The 21,844-nt window shown below is 47.0% G+C and overlaps 1 protein-coding gene across 1 annotated transcript in view; it reads right to left on the bottom strand.

Moving 5' to 3' along the window:
- Positions 1–19,035, bottom strand: part of LMBR1 (limb development membrane protein 1) — a gene marked incomplete at its 5' end in the record, with an annotated part of 146,839 nt that extends 127,804 nt beyond the window's left edge. Inside the window, one exon of the mRNA XM_084620662.1 lies at positions 18,642–19,035. Within this exon, the coding sequence (XP_084476788.1) occupies positions 18,642–18,704 (63 nt within the window). The remainder of the gene's footprint in view (positions 1–18,641) is intronic.
- Between the last annotated feature and the right edge of the window lie 2,809 nt (positions 19,036–21,844).

The raw sequence follows: 21,844 nt of genomic DNA, 5'->3' as shown, positions 1-21,844 counted from the left end.
TGAGGGTCATTTTAAATAATTTGCCAAGGGAAGTCACTGACATCACTACAACTGCTCAGTTGAACACTGTCAAACTACACAGATCATGAAGGTAAATGGATGTCAAGAAAAACCAGGTAACCAGGGAGAGATTAGAATAGAGGGCAAACGCGGATGAGTAAAGCAGCCTAGAACAAAGCCATACTCTCCCCCAAAGAAAGCAGCAGCATGTTACATTGCAATGCAGGAAATTAAAGCTCAAGAAGAGCCTGAAGAACTAAAAAGTAAGGAAACACTTTTCCAAAAATACTGACTTCTTAATAATCTTCCTAGCATACAAGTTTCCTTTTAGTGGTTTACACATATACTCTTATATCCAGATGTTACTACAAGAATTCCTGTTAGCGGGACAGTAAGAAAAGGAAAGACTGCACACACAGACTGAAGAACACGTCTACTTTAGCCATTTGGAATAGAAAATTGCAGCTATTATATAGAAGACAAAAGCGTCTTTTCCTTTAAGTAAGAAAAACAGCAATGAGAAAAGTGATGGCAAAAGTTAGTCTACATGACAGCACTGTGTCGTGTATAATGTGTCAGAGAGTTAGTGATACTCTCTGAATGTATTGCATACAAAAGAGGTTAGCATCGATAGTACAGGTCCTACCACATCCTGCTCCAGAGAAGGAGACGTGAATATCAGTCCTCCAGGTCTGCACAGAAAGGCTGCAGGGAAGCAGCCAATCAGAGCACAGCAGGCTCAGTTAAAAGTAGCTACAGGGGTGAGCAGATCAGTTCCGAGCTTGAACCACAGGAGTAAGGGTGTTCCTTGCTGGAACTCAAGAGAGAACCAGAAGATGGGTTCTGGTGGCACTGGCATTCGATGAGGAAGAAGAGGAATTGAGAACTTCAGTCCTGAGGTTAGGCTGAAGTGGAAGGGGCTACATGAGAAACAGACCAGGGTTAGCAGCAGCAACTATTAAACGGACCAACGTGTGGCTGCTGTTTGTAGGATCCCTGGGTTGGGACCCAGAGTAGTGGGCAGACCAGAGTGCCCTGCAATGGCAGAGTGCCCAAAGCCCAGAAAAAGGGACAAGTTTTGGGCTGGAATGTAAAGGGCTCAGGGACGGAGTTGAAGATCCTGCAGAGTACCCACCATTTGGTGGACTTCGTTACCCTGACAAGGGAACTGGACTTGAAGGAGTGATCTAGCTGGAGCAATTAGAACCAATAAGGCAAAGAGTCTCCAGGGAGAAAGCCCTGGAGACACTGCTCTATACCAGAGCAGGCTTGGACTTAAAGCTAGCCCAGAAGGGTCTAAGAACCCAGCTCAGAGACAGGACTAAAGACATTAACAAGGCTCTTTTGGACTTTCTACCCCGGAAGAAGTTTGTTTGCGCATATTGACTATGTGTGACTTGGCCAGAGGGCTGGACCACTGAAGACTGACGTGACAAGGTTAACAGCCAACAAGGGGAGTAGAGAGAGCATGTGCAGGTTTGCACCCAACTGACAAGCCGTGTTCATAAGAGGTCAGTGGTCCCATCACAGTATCCTTAGATTACTGAGGATTATTAATGCAGCTTTTCATCATACCACATCCACCCCAACAGCTGACCAACCCTCTCTAAGTGGCTGATCCCTATTTCTCCCAGCTCCATGACCTTCCTGTAACCGCAAGAAAACACCTCCACCTGTTCCATCAGTCTCCCTTCAGGTTCCCTCTTTGGTTCCTGAGGACATACATTGGACTGACCCATTTTCTCTTGTCAGTTCCTAGGTTCTGAACAGGTACTTGAGAAGCAAGATGCATAGAATTGTTCACCAAGAAAGGTTTCCAGCACCAGAGACATAGGAAAAGCCAGGATTCCAGGCAGAAGTCCATACTTGCTCTACTTCCCAGCTGCTGGAAACACTGCTCAATCCCTGGACTAGTGCCCTTGACAGTTCCTACCTGGCCTCAAGAACCCGTCAGAAGACGGGTTTCAGGAGTCATCCACTGCAAAGCTAGACAACTGCTTAAGATTTAATCTTGCTTGTAGCAGTGCCTTACTTCAATCTATGGACAGAGCTCAAGACCACCTGAATCTGAGGCATCTCATTTTCAAAAATAAGTTATTTAGTAGTCATACAAAACGTAAATAAGTTAATATAAAAACCCCATTTTTGTTTCATTTCTTCCCTCAATTTATCCATTCTCTCCCCAACCCTGTATTTCTCCTTCATTCTTTAAAAATTGATACTCTTTTCCCAAAAACCCTTTTTATGAGCATGGTAGTACCCCACTTACCAGTCCATTCCCTTTGTACATAGCTCTCCTAAGCTGCTGATATATTCTGTACAAAATATTAGTACATTCTAAAACCATATGCCTATTTGACAGCATTTCAAACCATAAGTTAATTTCCTTAAAATGCACAAAACCAGCATTTTTAAAATGTTTTTATGGATTAAATAAAACATTCTGATGAACTTTTTCTTAGCCAAACATGTTATGTATTTAAAACTAAATAATTTATTAAACAAAGAAAGTATCTCTAACAGTGAATTGAACTGATTGTTTCTGGTCACTATATCCTTCAAAAATCTTAGAACAGTAGATCTCATCCTTTCACAACTAGCTTTATTCATAGATTGGAGGAAGGAAAACAAGTGTTGCTCTTATCTCCCAGTTGGTTTCTTAACTTGGAATGACCTAATTATTGAGCTGAACGAATCAAATAAACTGAAAAGAAGAAGATAGGCTCTTCTGCAGGTGCAGAAATACTACTGCCACCAAAAGCACTTCAACACACTCTAGGTCCAAGCACTTACAGTGACTTCCACCAATCACTGGTAGCTTGACTTTCTTTAAAATTTTGCAGCATAACACATACTGCTTACTTTTTTTTGTATTTTGTTATTTTAATAACTATTATAAATTAACATAGATTATCCATTTCAAATATAAGTTCAAATAGTATTGTAAAGTCTGTATTTAAACAAAAAAATCAAATTTTAAGTCATCAGGAGTCGGTTGTTTGTCCTCCTTGCCTGATCTCATTTTCTTAGCCCCTCATCTGCAATCTGTTGCCACATCTTCACCTTCTCTCTGTGCTCCATTTAGCTCTCCTACTACAACTTTCTTTTGTGATACATCAGCAAACATCTCTTCTCCAGCCTTGTAGTCTAATTTGCCTCATAATCACCACCCAATTACCCTCAGACCTTCCTCCTCAGATAGTGGCAGACCTGCATATTCAATCACACCCTAACATTTGTACCTCCCACTTAAATCATCTCACTTAACCCTGCTCATTTTGGCAAGCATCCAGACATGCCTGTGAATAGCTTCCCTGGCTCTGTGTCCAACATACTTTCCTAGTTCCTTCATAAGATCTCATTTCAATGATAGCATAGCCTCAGATAGCCACGAATAATCCCACAAGTTGCAGTTAGCAAATCACACTGCAATGAGTTCACAACCCTCAGAGAGGCAAAGTCACACTGACTCCATGAGGGAAAAAAAAGTAAAAACTATGTTTTCATAGGATAGTTTGATTGTTACGGATACCTCCTTCCATTGTTTCATCTAATTGTTGCATCTTGTCATAACCTAGACCAGCGGTCACCAACCCATTGATCGTGATCGACTGGTTGATCCTGGGGACTCTCCCAGTCGACTGCAATCTCCGGTGGTGTAATGGGGCTGCCACTAAGGAAGGTTCCCTGCCTGCCACGGTCCCACCTCCGCTCCTGGAAGCAGACAATATGCCCCCGCGGCAGGACAGCGGTCTCCACGCGCTGCTCCTGCCTGCAAGCTCCGCCCCCACAGCTCCCATTGGCCCGGAGTGGGGAGCTGCAGCCAATGGGAACTGCGAGAGCGGTGCTTGCAGGCAGGAGCAGCGCGCAGAGCCACGTGTCCCCCAACCCCCTCCCAGGTAGCAGCTTCTCATGAATGTGGAAACAAGAATGGCTTATGTTGTCAAAAGCAACATAGGACTCAGACACCCCTTCAGATCTGCAGAGAGGGGGACAACAACTGAGGTAGTTAAGTTGAATGGAATTCAAGAGTTTTTAGAAATTTTAATGTTCAGTAACAAACACACACTGAAGTACTTTGTAAAAAGTTTTGTGATGACCATATTTGAAAAAGTTATTCTGATTACCATCTTGCTTCCTTTCTTCTCTGCCTGCCACAAAAATTCCGTTATGATTTTAAACAAGAATACCACCAGCGAGAGAAGTGGGGCAGTTGTCCTGGGCCTGATCTTTGGAGAGCTGGAGTAGGTAGGAACAGCAGTGCCCTATCAGCAGGCCTATGGTGCTTCAATGCAATCTCTCACTCTACAACCACCAACTTCTGCTGCCCGTAGAGTGCCAATGCCAGGAGAAGACATCGCACAGCACAATTCATTCAGCAGAAGTATCCCGAGCATCTGACCATCCTGAAACACAGTAATCTAGTGAGGAGGAAAAAAAGGAGATGCCGAAGGGAGTCAGGAAGAGTAGAAATACTGAATTTTCTGACCATAATGGCACTTGTTATCAAAATTTAACCATACTTCTGTTCTAACCAAAAATAAATGCTGCATATTGCTGGGAATCCCTACGTTTGGAGAGGGGTTTTCTTTAAGTCTCTTTCTACCATCTTTAACAAAAAAATATTCCATTAAGACAGAGGGAGGCAAAAAGAAGCAAAATGAATGTTCTTCATGCCAATTATCTAGCCCCTGCTGTATAGTCATTGCCATGAGGCACTTTTGAACTAACTTTTTCAAGTGCTTCAAGTGCCTCTCTCCAAAGACCCCTTGTCTTTCATATGAACACTAAATACCAAACTATATCCCAATACTGTTTCAACGTTTGCCTCAACTTGCATAAAGCTATAAGAATTATAGCTTTTGTTTAAACTTACTCTGACAACTGATTATTCACAAACAACACATTTTTATGGAACTTACTAGTTTCCACAAAATGTTAAATTAGCAGTAGTGTTGCTATTCAGTTTCTGACCATTACTTCTATGGTTACAAAATCATCTTCCTCCACAGGCTTTTCCCTGCAAAATACACACGAACCATTGCTTTAATGTTGCTAAGAAAACTTCAGGTACAAGAATGAGTTTAAGCTATTCAAAATTCAAAATCTATTTTGCTTTTCTAAATTGAAGAATTCCACATGGAATTACAAAGGACTTCTGATTAAAATAAACACTGTATAGAAATGGAACTTCATAGCTAATCAGGAATGTCACCTTGCATGTCCTTGGAATACTGTGTCACAATTCTAACCACAACACTCAGGGAGCCAACCATTATGTCCAAGCATCACAGAAAAAAAGGACTCTTACAAAAAAACCTTGGGGATCAAAGAGTATTTGTTTAGAAAGTAAATGCTAAGGAAGTCAAACAGGCTAGAATAGCTCACAGCACCAAGCTAACAGTTTTGACTTAGAATGAACAGTGAGCAAACAGCACCAGAGGAAACTGGAACAATACATTTTGTTGTATAAACAAATTTACTAGGATGGGCGAAAAAACCGTAAACGTTCAGACAAGCCAGAAACTCAGCAGGAACTTGATCAAATTTTACTAAGCTGTGTATAATCACACCATGTACTATTCCCTTAAGTAAGGACAGGAAATAGCACAGACTTCAGCAACAAGCATACTAAACTAACCATTAGTATCAAACTAGAGTAGAGCACTACCTAACCTGCACAACCCACTACAATACTTCGAACAACAGCTACGTGAAGAAGAAACTACACACCCACCCATATCTCGCAGATGAGTTAGAGCATATTTTTCAGAAAGACATCCAATCTTTATTTAAAGGGTAAAATTCAGGCCCCATTGAAGTCAACAAAATACATATTGACTTTAACAGATTTCACTCTTGGCTTCTAAACCTCCCGTCTACAGAATCAGGTTGGGCATGTCCCAGCATTTCCCTTAAGTGCTGTACCTGTGTTGTACGACCACATTAGCTAGGGCAGGGGTTCTAACAACAAAATTTCTGGTGGCCTCAAAATGCGGCCACCAACTCTTGCTAGTGTCCGCACTGAGACTTTTTCCTAAAATATGTAATTAACTTTAGGAAAAACAAATAAATATGCACGTCATCCAAATTGTAATTTATGTAGGGGGTTTTTTGGATTTTTTTTTGCAGACACTAATAAAATTAATGCTTTGAAAAGTGGTATTTGTTTACTTGTTAATATCACTTTTCACAGTACACTTAGTAGTTACATGGGAGGCTATGAAAAGTGGTAAGTGATATTAAATATACACATATCACTTTTCAGTCTCCCAACTAGCTAGTGAGTCTTCTGTGGAAAAAGTGATACTTGCATGTTTGTCAATATCACTTTTCTCAGCAAGCCTTGGGACAAATTAAGCCCTGGAGGGGGAGGTTGGAGGGGGAGGCAGCAGACGCCAGGGGCAATGGTGAGATGGATATGGGGCCAGGGGAGGCAGTGGGGGGCCTGGATTGATGTTGGGGATGAATGTGGGGCCAGGAAGGCAGCGAGAGCCAGGGTGATGAGCCCTGCCGCAGCGTGGCCAGAGCTAGAAGTCAGCACTAGGGGTCAGTGTCTGCGGCCAGAGCCCAGAGCAGGAGCTAAGCAGCCAGAGCTAGCGGTTGGAGCCACATGGCCAGAGCTGGGGATCGGAGCTTGCTGCTGCATGGCCAGAGCTGTGGGTCAGTGCCTGGGGCCAGTGCCCAGTACCACATGGCCAAGGGCCATGTGGCTGGAGCCACGTGGCCGGAGCCAGCACCTGGCACTCACTGCTACATGGTCAGGGCCAGACGTCGGCATCCAGGGTTGGCTCCCACCACCACACGGCTGGAGCCTGGGACCAGAGCCAGGGGTCGGCGCCAGCTGCCGTGCAGCTGGGGATCAGCGCCAGGGGCCAGGGATTAGTGTCAGGGGCCAGGGCCGTGTGGCCAAAGCAACAGGTCAGAGTCCCAAACCCCATGACTGGAGCAGCAGGGCCAGAGCCGGGGCTCAGCACCCACCGCCACACAGCCAGAGCCAGCGCTCAGTACCCAAAGCCCTGTGGCTGGAGCCCACTGCAGCATAGCCAGGGCTGGGGGTCGGCCTCTGGAGCCAGCACCTGCTGCTGCGCAATCAGAACAGGGGCTCAGCACCCGCCGCCACAGGCGGAGCCTGGGACCAGAGCCCAAAGGCCCGCAGCTGGAGGCCACTGGCTGGAACCGGGGATCAGCACCTGCTGCCCCACAGCCGGAGCCAAGGGCCATGAGTCCAGGATCCTGAAGCCCAACTATCCTAAGGCTGAAGACTGGAGTACCCCCTCCCTCAAAGGGGGTCAAGAACTTACCTTGCTCCTGCAGCGTTGTGCCCCACCTATCTCCAGAGGTGATGCAGGGCGGCACATCCAGGAGCAACAGGTAGGGAGGGGGAAGGGCAGATACTTTGTCATCTCCCCCACTACCCCCATCACTGCCTGGAGGCTGTCGTGGCTGCATGAAAAGCCCCTGGTGGCTGCATTTGAGAAATGCTGAGCTAGGGAATAGTTTAGACTGCTCCAACAGCTTTTTTGGACAACAGGTCACCATGCCAGAAGAAGCAAATTAATCTGTATTACAGTCATGGAAGAGTCATGGTGAAACGAGTCAGCTTTGTACAGAAAGCCACTTCCTGTTTACTGGTTTCCAGCAGGCAAAAGTAACAGAGCTTGCAGCGCTCCAGAGGAAACCCTGGCAATTATAGGCCAGTAAGCCTAACTTCAATACGAGTCAAACTGGTTGAAACTACTGTATACTAAACAAGTGCCACACAACAGCTGGCATCCCTGATGACAGCCAGAGAGAGAGAGAGATCGATCAAGAAATGGAATGGGGGTAGACTCAACTACTCAATCCCAAAGAAGAGATCCATTTAAGACAGAATAGTATGTTAATAGCACAGAAAGGCTTGTGTTATTATTCCCTATTCACTAAATAATATTTTTTTTATTATCGCCATGTGGTCAATTCAACAACTTTCACAAACACGAGATGACCAGGAGCTGGCATGACATATGTCTGGGACTCACCGGGGGGTGGGGGGGATGCACACCCTTAATTACAAAAGGTTGAGAGCCTTTGATCTGGCATTTGAAGTGATTTGAGGGCCACAAGTCTAGCAAGGGTTGTGGTTTGGTAGTTCCATGAGGGAGAGGTCAAAAAGACAGGCTAGGCCAGATCCCATGAGATTTCCAGCCCCCACAGGAATTCCAGGGTAGACTTGAGATCTTGTGGGATTTGGCTCAAGATTTGGAGCCATTATAAGAGCGCTGGGCACAGGGCCACTTCCCGTTTGCTGGTTTCCAGCAGCCAAACAGGAGCATGCAGCGCACATGGATCATAGGCAGCAGTCTGGCAACGATCAAACCCTGGTTGACTGTGAAGGGTACATGGTTGGCCAGCTGCAGAGCTGGGACCAAGACACAGTAGGGCAGCACGATGGCAGAACAGACCCACTGCAGCCGCCAGATGCAGGAAGACGTGTGTTGCCTATCCTGGAACAGGAGATAAACAGAAAACTCAGGAAGGAGAAAGAAAAAAGCATGATGTCAGAAAGGGAACCACATACTAATCATCCACGAATAGGGCAATTCATGGAGGTGATGCAGTCCATATTGAATCAGATTGAAGCTCAGGAAAACAGCAGTCAGGGACAGCAGTTGAGTGAGTTCACAAACAGGCAAGACCACCTGGGAGAGCAGGCAGCAGCCCCCAGTGTTCAGGGCCCCTCCCTCCGCAATGCGTGTGTTTGGGGTTCAGCACACCTCACGACTCCTGCTGTCTCAGACACGCAGTTCTGGTGGGAGCAACAGGGTGGGCCCCGGGTGGCTTCAGAGTCAGGCCTGCAGGGGCACACAAGTGGGACATGAACAGAGAGGAGTTCACAAAACATGCCCCATAACTGCAGGTACAGGAGGACCACAATGCCCAGAGCCCCCCAGAAGACAACCCTCCAGCCACCGGTTCCTCACATGGTAGCCTTAGAGATTCCAGCATCACAGCTGCTGGGCCATAGCCTTTAATGCAGCACCCCAGGAGGTCTACTAATGTGGGTTTGAATGCGGTCTCGTATGCAGCTGCTTCTGATCAATTGGGGGCCCATCTTTCAGTTAACACATGAGAAGATATGGTGAGCCCATTACATGGACATATTTTCCCTGCAGTTCAGGGAGAGCCTATATTGGAAGAGAGGGATAAAGTGAAGAGGAGAGAAAAAGACAGTATAAGATCCCCCAAAATAAAGATGAACTGGGACAAGCTTATAGCCTACATCACCTACATGGGCCCATGCTGAAGTATCTAGATATTTTATGTAGGCTGTATAATACTTTTTGAGGCACCTCAGGGCTCTGGTAGGATAAGCAATTTAGAATGAGGGAACCCTGAACCCCTTCTTGTGCTGGAATGAAACCGATCAGGAACTATGGCTGTAGTGCCTGGCTTGGGGGTGCCTGTTACAGGCCCTTACATCAACAGTGGCCATACACTAATAAAGTCAGGGTGTGAAGGGGGGGGAGGGAGGAGACAGGGTGAGGCTTGAGGCACTAACACCTGGCCAGCCAAGGCTTTCATGCTGGGCTTACACTGAGACAGGGAAGTGTTTTCATGCATCCTGTAGGTTTAGGCATAAATGCAGGCATTATGGAGGCGGGCACGAATATTCAGGCTGCCCATATTTAAAGCACATCTTCCCCAGATGCAAAAGAAAAGGAGCACACCTTAGAGACTAACCAATTTATTTGAGCATAAGCTCTCATGAGCTACAGCTCACTTCACCCAATAAATAAATTTGTTAGGCTCTAAGGTGCCACAAGAACGCCTTTTCTTTTTGCGGTTACAGACTAACACGGCTGCTACTCTGAGACCTTTCCCAGAGGATGGGGGGAGCAATGCAACACAGCATAGAGCAGGGGCAGAACCAGAATGGCTGAAAAAGGCGATATCTCCAATTAACTTGGGTGGTTTAGACACCTTTTAAGGGATTATTCCAAGAAAGAGGATTCCATACATTTGTGGAAGGGTTTTGTTCATGATCCCACAAAAGGGGAGAGGGTGCACAAAATGGCAAATAACCTCACATCTGTTAAAGGGCATGTCCAGGGCCAAGATTCAAAAGTAGGTTTTTTTGACAGGGTTACAGGTCCTGTCCAGCAAATGCTGTTGCCTGATCTCCATATCTCCCCTGTGGGCCTTGTCCCTAAAAGTTCCTGGTGAGTATCACCTCATTCACCATCTCTTGTACCCAAAAGGGAGAAATCGGTGAACAATGCAATCAACCCCAGGCTGTGCACGATGTGCTACACATCATTCGACACTAGGCACATGGTCCCCTCATACTGCCCTTTTGCCTAGTTTACAAAGAATGACATTAAGTCAGCCTTCTTCCTTTTCCCAAGCCACCCAGCTGACTTGTGACCTCTTCCATGATCAGTTTTATGTGGACAGTGCAATGTCCATGGGCTGTGCTATTTCATGGGCAACCTTTGAAAAAATTCAGCACAAGGCTGGACTGAGCAGTCAGGAGGCATGCAGGATGCCAACAGGTGACACACTACCAGGACAATTTTCTGTTTTCAGGCAGAATGAGTGTAAGGGGCTCCTTCGGGTTTTTCAGGACCTGATGGGCAAATTGGGTATTCCCAGAGCTGATGAAAAAACTGAGGGACCTGAGAACACACTGATGTACCTAGGTATTGAGCACAACACAGTCCAGCGGCAGTCCCACCTAATTTGGGACAAGTTTGTGGTGCTAAAAAGACATATTGTTGTTAGAGTCAGCAGGACCAAAACATTTGTCTAGGGGATCTCCAATCCCTGTTGGACAACTTGAACATTATATGGAAAGTCATAGCCTCCAAGCATGCCTTTTGTGAGCAGTTTGCTACTGCTACCATTCAGATATGGGGCCAAACCACTTTATGAAGGTCACTACAGAGATGAAGGAAGACCTGGCAACCTGACACTGATTCCTCACTCACTATAATGGGATGTCTGTATGGAGGGATGTTTACTTGATCAAGGCTGACCTGCAAGTCCACTCAAACGCAGCAAGCAGGATAGATTTTGGCTTGCATTTTAGGGAGCACGGGTGTACCCAGGAGTGGCCCCAGAAATGAAGGGAGTCTGGCATTTTGAAGGACATCACCTTCCTGGATTTCTTCCCCATTCTGGTCACTATTCAGGATGGGGAGTTCAAGGACAAGAGGATCAGGTTTTGGTGCAATAATCAAGCAATTATTCACTTGGTGAACTTTCAGGCCGCTAAATCTGCCAGGATAATGAGGTTTGTAAGGATAATGAGGTTCGTTCTCCATTTTCTCCAATGCAACATTCATTTCACTGACAAGCACGTACCTGGGCTTAACAAAGGCATAACTTATACTCTCTCTCTCAATGGCCAGTTGACAGATTCAGATCACTAGCACCAGAGGTCACAGAGGTGCCAGACCAGATGCGGGAAGCCCTATGGAATCTTGGTTGCTAAAAACAGTATCCACAGCCAAGGGATCATTGCACCATGCAACTCTTTGGCCTACATGGCAGCCTTTGAGGCATTCCTGGCATTCGCGGCCTGAGAGTCTCCCCAGGGCCCAGATCCCCAAAACCTGGCAGTTCATTATCTCACTACATAGGCAAGGGCTGGCACCACCAACAATAGCTAACCAGTTAGCTGTGTCCTTTGACTGCAGGTCTGTAGGTCATCTGGACCCCTGTAGGGGATTCATGGCCCATAGGATCCTGGAAGATTGGGCTAGGACAGAGAGCAATGTCAGGAAAACAGTGACCTTGCAGGTACTAAAACAATTAGTTGAGGTTCTTCCTCACATCTGCCATTCTTGGGTAGGCAGATGTGAAGCTGTACTCTTCAAGGAAGCCTTTCTGTTGGCTTTCTTTGAGCCCTTTCAGGTCAGTGAGCTGGTGCCTTCAGCCAAAGGAGACTCTTCAGGGCAGGTTCGCAAACTACATGACATGCAGTGGGAAGGTGACTCTCTACAGCTCAAGGTCCACAGGTCAAAAACAGATCAAACGGGATTCACGGAGGCTGTTTTTCTGCACCGTTCTGGTGAGATGAATCTGCATCCTGTACAGGCACTGCACACATATGTAGCTCAATGCCAACACAGTGAGGGGGGTCCCCTGTTTCTACACAGTGACCATTCCTTCCGAACCAAATTCCAGTTTGTGGGAGTCTTTCAGAAACAGCTCTTGTTCTTGCCACCAGGAGAGCATGCCTCCCAACTCTTTCTGAACAGAGACTTCAACAGTGACTACCCAGTTGTGCACAGGTGAGTCAGAGGTCCAGGCTATAGGACATTGGCAATCCAGCATCCGTCAGTCCTACGGCAGCTGCCCGAGTGGAAGGTAATGCAGGGGGTGGGCTATAAGCACCACAGGTTTTAACCGTGTCTGCTTCCTCCCCCATGTCAATCAAAGAATGTATTGCAGCACACACACAGTTGAGGATGTGGATTTGAGAGCACAGCATTGTGCACTAGGCTTACAAGAGAAAATGTAATTTGGCAAGAGGCTCACAGGTGGACACTGGAAGGGATGCGATTCTGTATTGGCACAGCAGACAGGGCATATCCTGGGACCAGCTCATGCCCTTCTTGCATTGACTGGCACCCTGGGAGGACACGCCTGACATCGTCATTATCCACCTAGGGAAGAACAACCTGGGAACATGCTCCAACCTCACACTGATTTTGAAGGCTAAGCAGGATATTGGACTGATGGTGAACGCATTTTCCAGTGTGGGAAGAGTACTGTTGGAGATGTTGGCCCGCAAGGTTTGGCGGACTGCAGTACACCCACAAAAAGGTGGATATGGCCCAGAGGAAGGACCACAGAAAGTAGAAACATGGCTGGAGTCCTGAAGTGGTTCATTATCAGACATGGTCACACAGCTCGGAGTATGGCCAAGCTTTATCTAGAGGAAGGAGTGCATCTCTCTGATATAAGTGCCAATATGTTCCTGGATGATCTCGGTATTGCATTGGCCAAACTTCTAGGTAGTTCGTACAGAATGGGATGGAAGCAGCCCAACTGATGCTGGTGCCTCCTCATGGCAGGTGCCCAGTGCTCGCTGATTTAGGCTTCAGATCCAAAAAAGTACAGTAACATAGTGGCATCTCCTTATGAGATGGGAGTATTATATCTAAGCCCTGTAGCAAACAAACTGGGGCATGGGCACTACCCTAGGGGGACTGCCCCACCAATGTGCTTGATGGCAGTGCTCTCTGGGGGTCGAAGTCTGCTGTCGCCTCAAGCCCTGGAAGGAGGAGGGATGCTAGCAGACAAATGGAAGTGCCCTTAGACTCTCGTAGTGTGATGACTGGCTCCCCCGACGGTGGGAGCCCACAAGATTTGGCAAATGATCAATGGGATGCGAGTTGACTGCAGTGGACTGTCCCCAGAGGGGTACCTTGGATGTAATTTGACTAATAAATTTGTGGCATGGTTAAAGCCCATACCACATGTCCTTGCCTTCTTCCATGCAGTGAGTACACCAATCCAGGGGAAGAGAGAACTCCTTTACTAAAGAAAAAATTGATTATGTCAGTTTTATTTTACCTGTTTTCAAAAATGAAACATTTAGAATAGGCCAATTATAACACAGAAATGATTAGATTAAGGATTTATTTAGGAATTTTATCAAACCACAGAGCTGTAATCTAGGAATTTCATACAGCTGTTTTTAAAAAAAGAGCGTCAGAAATTATTTCTTTTCTTTCATCTACAAGAATGTTGTTGTTTCCCTTCCTAAGGTATGCTATTGGGAGAAACAAGAACTACGCTTTCTTAACACAAAACACAGACAAATAAAAATAGTATCACACAATCTTTAAAACTGCTAAAATATTAGTAGATTTGGTAAAGTTCACTCACTTGTATACTGTCACGTAATCCATCAGAAATTCACTCTATTATAACACTACGGAACTAAGGTCAAACTCTTCCCTTAGCCCTGGCCTACACTGGGGGTGGGGGGTCGACCTAAGATATGCAAATAGTGTAGCTGAAGTCGGCATATCTTAGGTCGACTTCCCGGGCCATGAGGACGGCGGCGAGTCGACTGCTGTCGCTCCCCTGTCAACTCCGCTTCCACCTCTCGCGAGCTGGAGTTCCAGAGTCGATGGGGAGCGTGTTCAGAGATCGATCACTACCTGCTGATCCGGCGGGTAACGAAGACCTGCCCTTAGTTATACCACTGTCTCCTACCCTGGTTTAAATTGATGTTATATGTACACATCAGAGGCTGGAGCATATTATCTCAGTTGTGGAGATAACAGTGAGTCTTGTGCATAGTTAAAATACTGTGAAGTGGTGGCATTTAGGTTACAAGACAGTTCCTGATGTGGATGTTGTGTGTATTATCTTGATTAGCAGGCAACAAGACTCAGGGTAACAGGAGAGTGCACAAGAGCATTACTGTGTACTCCATTTTGCTTCAGCAAGCTTTAAGGAGATACAAAAATTGTGCTAAAATTATACTCACCATATACTTTGTAATTGTTAAGAGGTATAGGAGGCTGCAGGGAAGGATACACTCTCAGTTAGCTATAGATAGGGACTACTTCTACACTTCTAAAATGCATTCATGAAACTCTCTGGTCACACTGTACATGGAATCTAACAAAATACACATGGAACTACCTCAACATTATCCCTTCTAGCAAAACCCCGAGAAAACAGACGGTCTTGCACAATACTAAAGGTCAATAAACTGGCTCAAGAATATGAAAGACAAGGTGGATACGGTAATACTTTTTTATTTGACCGACTTCAGTTGGTGGAAGAGAAAAGCTTCTGAGCTTTACACAGCTCTTCTTGAGGTATGGAAAAGGTAACCGGCTAAATACAAGGTGGGACAGATTGTTAAGCATATGGGGTTAAACACTGCAAGGAACCACATAAAATGAAGCGGGCAATTAACCACAAGAATGGCTCAAGAATAGAAAGTCCTTCACTGAGAATACTTTGCCTCAGTTATCTAAATATAGGCACTGCTAGCAAGATCATCAAGTAATCTTAGGCTATGTCTACACTATGGCTTCTGTCAGCAAAATTTATATCACTCAGGGGTACAAATAAGCCACACCCCTAAGCAGGGATGTGTGCAAGGGGGGACAAGCAGGGTATGGGGCCCCCCAGTCAGCGGGGCACAGAACACCTCCAGGGCGGGGAGAGTGAGGCCCGCGCCAGGCCAAGACAGGAGATCCAGCTCCTCCGGGCCAGCGGGAAAGCGAGCTCCACCAGGATGCAGGGGGACAGGAAGAGAGCCAGCTTCTCCAGTCCCAGGGCCGCAGCGGGGAGAGAGAGAGCTCCTCCAGCCACCCAGGGAGAGCAAGCTCCTCAGGCCGTGGGGGGGCACAGGAAGTGCCCTTCCAAAAGCAGCCAGATTTTTATTTCCGTGCGCCCCTGCCCCTGAGAGACAGAAATTACACCAAAGTAGGTCCTAGTACAAGATCTAAGCTACTGCCTCAGGGACATTTACACGTATAGGTGAGTTAATCTTTGCTTAGCTTTTGGCAGGTTTTGGGCATCTACAGGCATTGTGTACTGTCATACTTGGCTGTACAGGGACAGGTGACATGGAGCCATGCTTCCAGTCTCAGAATGTGGGCACCTTCACGAGGCACAAGAGAAAGCATCACATGTGGGAGCAAAACACAGGCAGGGCACTGATGGATAAGAAGGTACACAGGAGACCCGAGGACTACGTCTACACTACACACCAGTGTCAGCGGCATGTAGTGTACAGGTAGCTATATGCTGCAGTGAAAAGCAAGCTGCTTCCACAGTGCAGCGTGTGGCGACACATGTCAATGAAAGACTCCTGCAGCAGGAAGGCAGCGGGAAAGGCTTTTGCTTACAGAGCCTTTCCCTGAGGGGAGGAAAGGTCTGGCAGGGGAGAAGAAGCTGGGAAACCTCCCTCCCTGTGGCAGGGAAAGGCTCCAGCAGCAGAGAGTTCCCCAAGCTTTTTCCCCGCTGCTTCCCCCAAACAGAGCCTTTCCCCACTTCTGGAGTCTTTCCCTCTAGTGGGGAAAAGGCACTGGCAACAGGATAGTACAGTGCTAAAAATAACAGTGTAACTGGCAGCACAGTTTGGACAAGCAGAGTTACCACAGGATATGTACTCACATACTCACCCACACTCTTCGAGCATGTCTTTACTGGCCTAAGTCATGCCTCCTTGTCTACGCTGCTATTTATACCCATGCTGGGGGGCTACATGGGTAGAGGTACACTATATGCCGCCAAAAGAAGAAGGCAAGTGTAGACATACCTAGGAGTGCAGATTAAAGGAAATATAGAGGGGTCATGAATGGAGCAAGGGGGAGAGGGCAAGGAAGGTGGGTGCCCAGGAAACTTCAAGCCTTTCTCTATACTGAAAAAATCCTCCTCCCCTGTACCATCTCCCTGCCACTATTTGCTATACCCACATTGATGGAAGTCTCCTTATCACACACATCTCCTACAGATTCGTTAATATGTCAAATAGATGAGTCATGTTTGGTGGGCCTCAGGATCTGTTGCAGTAGGGACCCCCTCCAAAAGACCTTATGCACCAAACTTGGTTAAACTTTTGGTGCTCACTTAAGAAAAACTGGGGGAAATGTGTAACTTGAACCAGCTTCAGTAGAGTCCAAACACCACCCACAACATATTACACTTTAACAAAAAATTCTACACCTTTTTAGAAACTATGAAAATGAGTACTTAAGGGATCCAGTTAGGTCCCCACTGCCAAATAATCCATTCACCATCATGCCACCTGATTTACATAGCCCACCCAAATTTAATATTGCTGTCTAATAAAATTTAAAAATATGTCACCACAAGTTACTAGATTATGAAATCATATTCTTATTTAAGGGATCAATTTTCAAATTGAATCTAGTAATGTATACCTTTGCATATATTTTTGCAAACTTTATAAGGGTGGTGTGAGTCAGTATGAAATGGTATGTTCCCTGTACATAGCATGTACCTTTGACTGTAATAGTCAGCCCCCATTCCACAGCACCTATGTATGCATCATATACTCCCACACATGGCTGGGGGAGAATGAGACAGTACAGGGTGAGATCCCTGTCAGATCCCTCTATCTGTGTGCACTGTGGCATTTGGTTGTTTCGCAGAGGTGCTTGGGGCAGTATGGGTGGTAGACACTACCCATATGCTAAGTGTATTTCTGTGTTTGACTATGGGCGAGAGAGAGGAGCATCGGACAGTACTGGGGATGGTATGAAGGGGGAGTTTAGGGAGGTATGAAAGGAATGTATGCCCTCTGTACACACTGTGTACTCCTACACTTGGCTGAGGAGAGAAATGAGGACAGTTGTAGGACAGCATGGTAGAGGGGTGGCAGGACACATGTGCATACTCTATACTCCTATACTTAACTGGTAGGAGGCATAATGCAGCAGCATGAAGGAACTATGGGCGGGTGGAGTACAGAAGCATAGGGACGCAATGTGTCCTCTGTACACTATCACTTATCTGTGGAAGGTTAAGAGTTGTAAAGCAGAGAGGGTGTTATGGGGGCACAGGTAAGCCTCCCCAGGCACACCATGTACTCCCGCACCTGGCTACAATGGATAAGAGTCATGAAGCAATATCACAGGAAATATGGGGTGGTGCATAGAGTAAGTTGGATTGGCACTATGGGTAAATAAGTAGGTAGTATTAGAAATGGAGAGCAGTATGAGGTGGCAGAGTGTGATATGGGGCAGTATGAGGGGAGGGAAGAATAGTATGAGAAGATGTAGTGTGGTAAGATGGGAGGATACAGAGACAGCAGTGTGAAGATGGGATATATAGAATAGTAAGGGCACTTTGAGGGGGTTATAGAGTGGAACAGTGAGGGGCACGATGAGGAGATTACAGGGGAGGTAGAATGGTGGTAGATACAAGGCAGGCAGAATGGTCTGGGGTGGTGTTAAGAGGCTCACATGCTGGCAGGATGGGGCGGGAGGTTGAGGAAGAGTCACAGAGTGGGCTGAATGGGCAAGATAGAGACAGGGATTCCAGAGTAGGCAGGATGGAAAGGAACAGTATGAGGGGTGCTCCAGGGCAGACAGGAAGGGGAGCACAGGGGTTTTCCACTGTGGCCTTGGGGCAGGGGTGAGATGCAAAGGAGCAATATAAAAGGGGGTTTTGAAGTGGGCAGGATGGGGGGGTCAGTATGAGAGGGAGGTTTTGGGATGTGATGGGGTAGATATGGGGGTGATTCCAGGGCAGGCAGGAGGTTTGAAAGCAAGATCGGGGGAGGGTTCCAGGATAGGCAGGATGAGGTTGGGGAGAGGATGTGGGGGTGGCAGGAAGAGGGATTCCGGGGGTAGGATGAGGGAGTGGTGTGAATGAGGGTTCCTGCAAGCACAAGATGGGGGGCAGGAGGCACTATAAGGGGGTTCCAGGGCAGGTGGGATGGGAGAGGTCCGGGGCAGGCGGCATGAAGGGCATGGGGGGCAGGATGAGGTGGAATTCCGGGGGGCAGGATGGGGGTCGGAACGAGGAGCGTTTCCAGAGCCGGAGGGGGGGGGGATGTTACAGGGCGGGCGGCATGAGGGGCGGGATGAAGGGGAGTTACAGGGCGGGCCGCAGGAGGGGGGTATTCCGGGGCGGGCCGCCCCCGTACGCACCGTGTACTCCCGCACTTGGCTGTGGAAGTTCTGCTCACGAATTGTCACCTCGTCCGCTTCCATCCTTCATACTCCCGCAGCCCCGGCTCGCAATGGCGGCGGCGACTGCCGCTTCTGCCCCTGCCCCTGCCCCTGCCCCTCCTGCGGCGGGCGGGGAACCATGGCCGGCAGCAGCGCCAACTGTTCCCCGGGTCCCTGGCGGCGAGCGAGGCGACAGGAGCCACCGACAACCCCAGCGGCGCTCGCTATCTCCCCGGGTCTGTCAGCGTCCAGCGGCGGCGGAGGGGAAGGCCCAGCCTCTCTGGCTGCGTCACGGCGCGGCACCAGCGACCGCTGCGCCACCACCAGCCCAGCCCCCGATCGGGGCGGGAGAAGGGCGGGGCCAGCCGGGGCCCAGGGGGCGTGGTCAGCACAGCCCCGAGGGCGCGAGACAACGGGAGGCGGGGCCTGAATGGTCCCCAAGCGCCGATGCCAAGGAGGAAGGCGGAGGTAGTGCGGGCCCAGGGGGCGGGGCTCAAAGGAAGGCGTAGCTAGCACTGCCCTGAGATGAGGGGCAGGACAGCGGGCGCGGCCAGCACTGACCCAGAAGTGGAGCGGTCAAAAGATGGGGCGGGGCCAAAACGGCCCTCGGGAGGCGGGGCTAGGTGAGTAGGCCGCGCCAATTCGGAAAGGAAGGGAGGGGAGGGGCGGAGCTAAACTATGAAAGCGAGGCGCAGGCGCGAGCGGCGACAGTTCTAGGGGGAGGAAGGGTAGGCGGAATCGGGGCGGGGCGTATGGTCTCTGGTGGTTAAGGCCCTGGCTCAGTGGTTACGACGCTTGATTGCAGTCCTGAAGGTTGTGACTCTGAGTCTCACTGATATGCCACCTCCAATTTACCCTGCTGCGGAAAGGTGTCTGCTCCATCAGGTTAGGGCAGCCAAAAGCAGTTGGATGCGATGCTGGCCACGTGGCCCCTTCGCATGTAGGGTTGCCAGCTTTCTGTTTGCCAAAAAGCAAATACACTTGCCTAGCCCCCTTTCATGGATTGGCAGCAAATTCAAAGGAAAAGAGCTGAAAGATAAGGTGAGAACAGCAAACATATTAAAAAGACAGGTTTTAGAGTGGCAGTCGTGTTAGTCTGTATCAGCAAAAACAAGGAGGAGTCCTTGTGGCCCCTTAGAGACTAATACATTTATTTGGGCATAAGCTTTCATGGGCTAAAACCCACTTCATCAAATGCATGGAGTGGAAAATACAGGAGCAGGTATAAATACATGAAAAGATGGGAGTTGCCTTACCAAGCCTGAGGTCAGTTTAATGAAACAGTTCAATTAACAGCAGGATACCAAGGGACGAAAAATAACTTTTGTAGTGGTAATGAGATTGGCCCATTTCAAACACTTGACAAGAAGGTGTGAGTAATAGTTGTAGGCATTATAACATTCAAAAACCAGTAGGAGAACACTTCAGTCTCCCTGGTCACTCAATAACAGACCTAAAAGTGGCAATTCTTCAACAAAAAAAGTCAAAAACAGACTCCAACGTGAAACTGCAGAACTGGAATTAATTTGCAAACTGGACACCATCACATTAGGCCTGAATAAAGACTGGGAGTGGTTGAGTCAATACAAAATGTAAACCTAATTTCCCCCTAGTGTTACTCACGCCTTCTTATCAACTATTTGAAATGGGCCACTCTCATTACTGCTACAATCCTGCTGTTAATTGAATTGTTTGTTTGGCTGACCTCACAGTTGGTAAGGCAACTCCCATCTTTTTATGAATTTATACTTCCTCCTGTATATTCTACTCCATGCATCTGATGAAGTGGGTTTTAGCCCATGAAAGCTTATGCCCAAATACATATGTTAGTCTCTAAGGTACCACAAGGACTTCTTGTTGTTTGTGTTAAAAAGAGGAGGCTGTGAAAGATAGGTGAGCCCTGAGCTATTCCCTCACTGCTATTTACATGTAAAGATTCATCCCTAACTACTGTTCACTGGTGCAAATGTTATAATAAAAACTCACTGCCAGATCCCTAGAGATCCGGTTGCTTTCAGGAGAGTAGTACTGGAAAATATATTCTTCACTGGTTGGAGTTTCACCTCATTCTGTATACTGAGGACCTGAGTATGCAGCAGGCTATAGCCTGCAGGATGGCTCCACAGATGATGAAAGTCATCAGAGCTCTTGGGTCTATTAATCATTTAATCCTTGCCACAGCCATCCATTTCTTCATGTACTTCAGTACCAGATATGAGCTAGTTACAGAGCTTGCATATACACACTACATGTGTTCCTCCTAAGATCCTTTAATGCTCTGCCAGATATGGCTCAGAGTAGCTTAAAGTATTTTACACACAGTGCCACCTAGTGGCTGAACCGTATAATACAGTTTAACTTTCTATTACATCTCCCCAGTTGTTCTATAAAAAAGAAAAGGAGTACTTGTGGCACCTTAGAGACTAACCAGTTTATCTCAAATAAATTGGTTAGTCTCTAAGGTGCCACAAGTACTCCTTTTCTTTTTGCGAATACAGACTAACACGGCTGTTACTCTGAAACCAGTTGTTCTATGTTCCTACCATTTACAATATTTGCACTAGTGGTTCTCAACGAGGGGTACCCATACCCCTGGGGGTATGAAGAGGTCTTCCAGGGGGTACATCAACTCTTCTAAATAATTGCCTAGTTTTACAACAGACTACATAAAAATCACTAGCAAAATCAGTACAAACTAAAATTTCATACAATGACTTGTTTATACTGCTCTATATACTGTAGAGTGAAATGTAAGCGAAATATTTACATTCCACAAAAAGAAAAGGAGGACTTGTGGCACCTTAGAGACTAACCAATTTATTTGAGCATAAGCTTTCGTGCGTGATAGCTCACCTCATTGGATGCATCCGATGAAGTGAGCTGTCGCTCACAAAAGCTTATGCTCAAATAAATTGGTTAGTCTCTAAGGTGCCACAAGTACTCCTTTTCTTTTTGCAGATACAGTCTTACACGGCTACTACTCTGAAACCTGTCATTTACATTCCAGTTGATTTATTTTATAATTATATGGTAAAAATGAGAAAGTAAGCAATATTTCAGTAATAGTGTGCTGTGACACTTTTGTATTTTTATGTCTGATTTTGTAAGCAAGTAGTTTTTAAATGAAATGAAACTGGGGAGTATGCAAGACAAATCAAACTCCTGAAATGGGTACACTAGTC

The sequence above is a fragment of the Lepidochelys olivacea genome, assembly GCF_965140295.1.
Source record: "Lepidochelys olivacea isolate rLepOli2 genome assembly, chromosome: 2".
NCBI lineage: Eukaryota > Metazoa > Chordata > Testudines > Cheloniidae > Lepidochelys > Lepidochelys olivacea.
The sequence above is the reverse complement of the archived record's forward strand: the minus strand, read 5'-3'. Positions and strand labels throughout refer to the sequence as shown.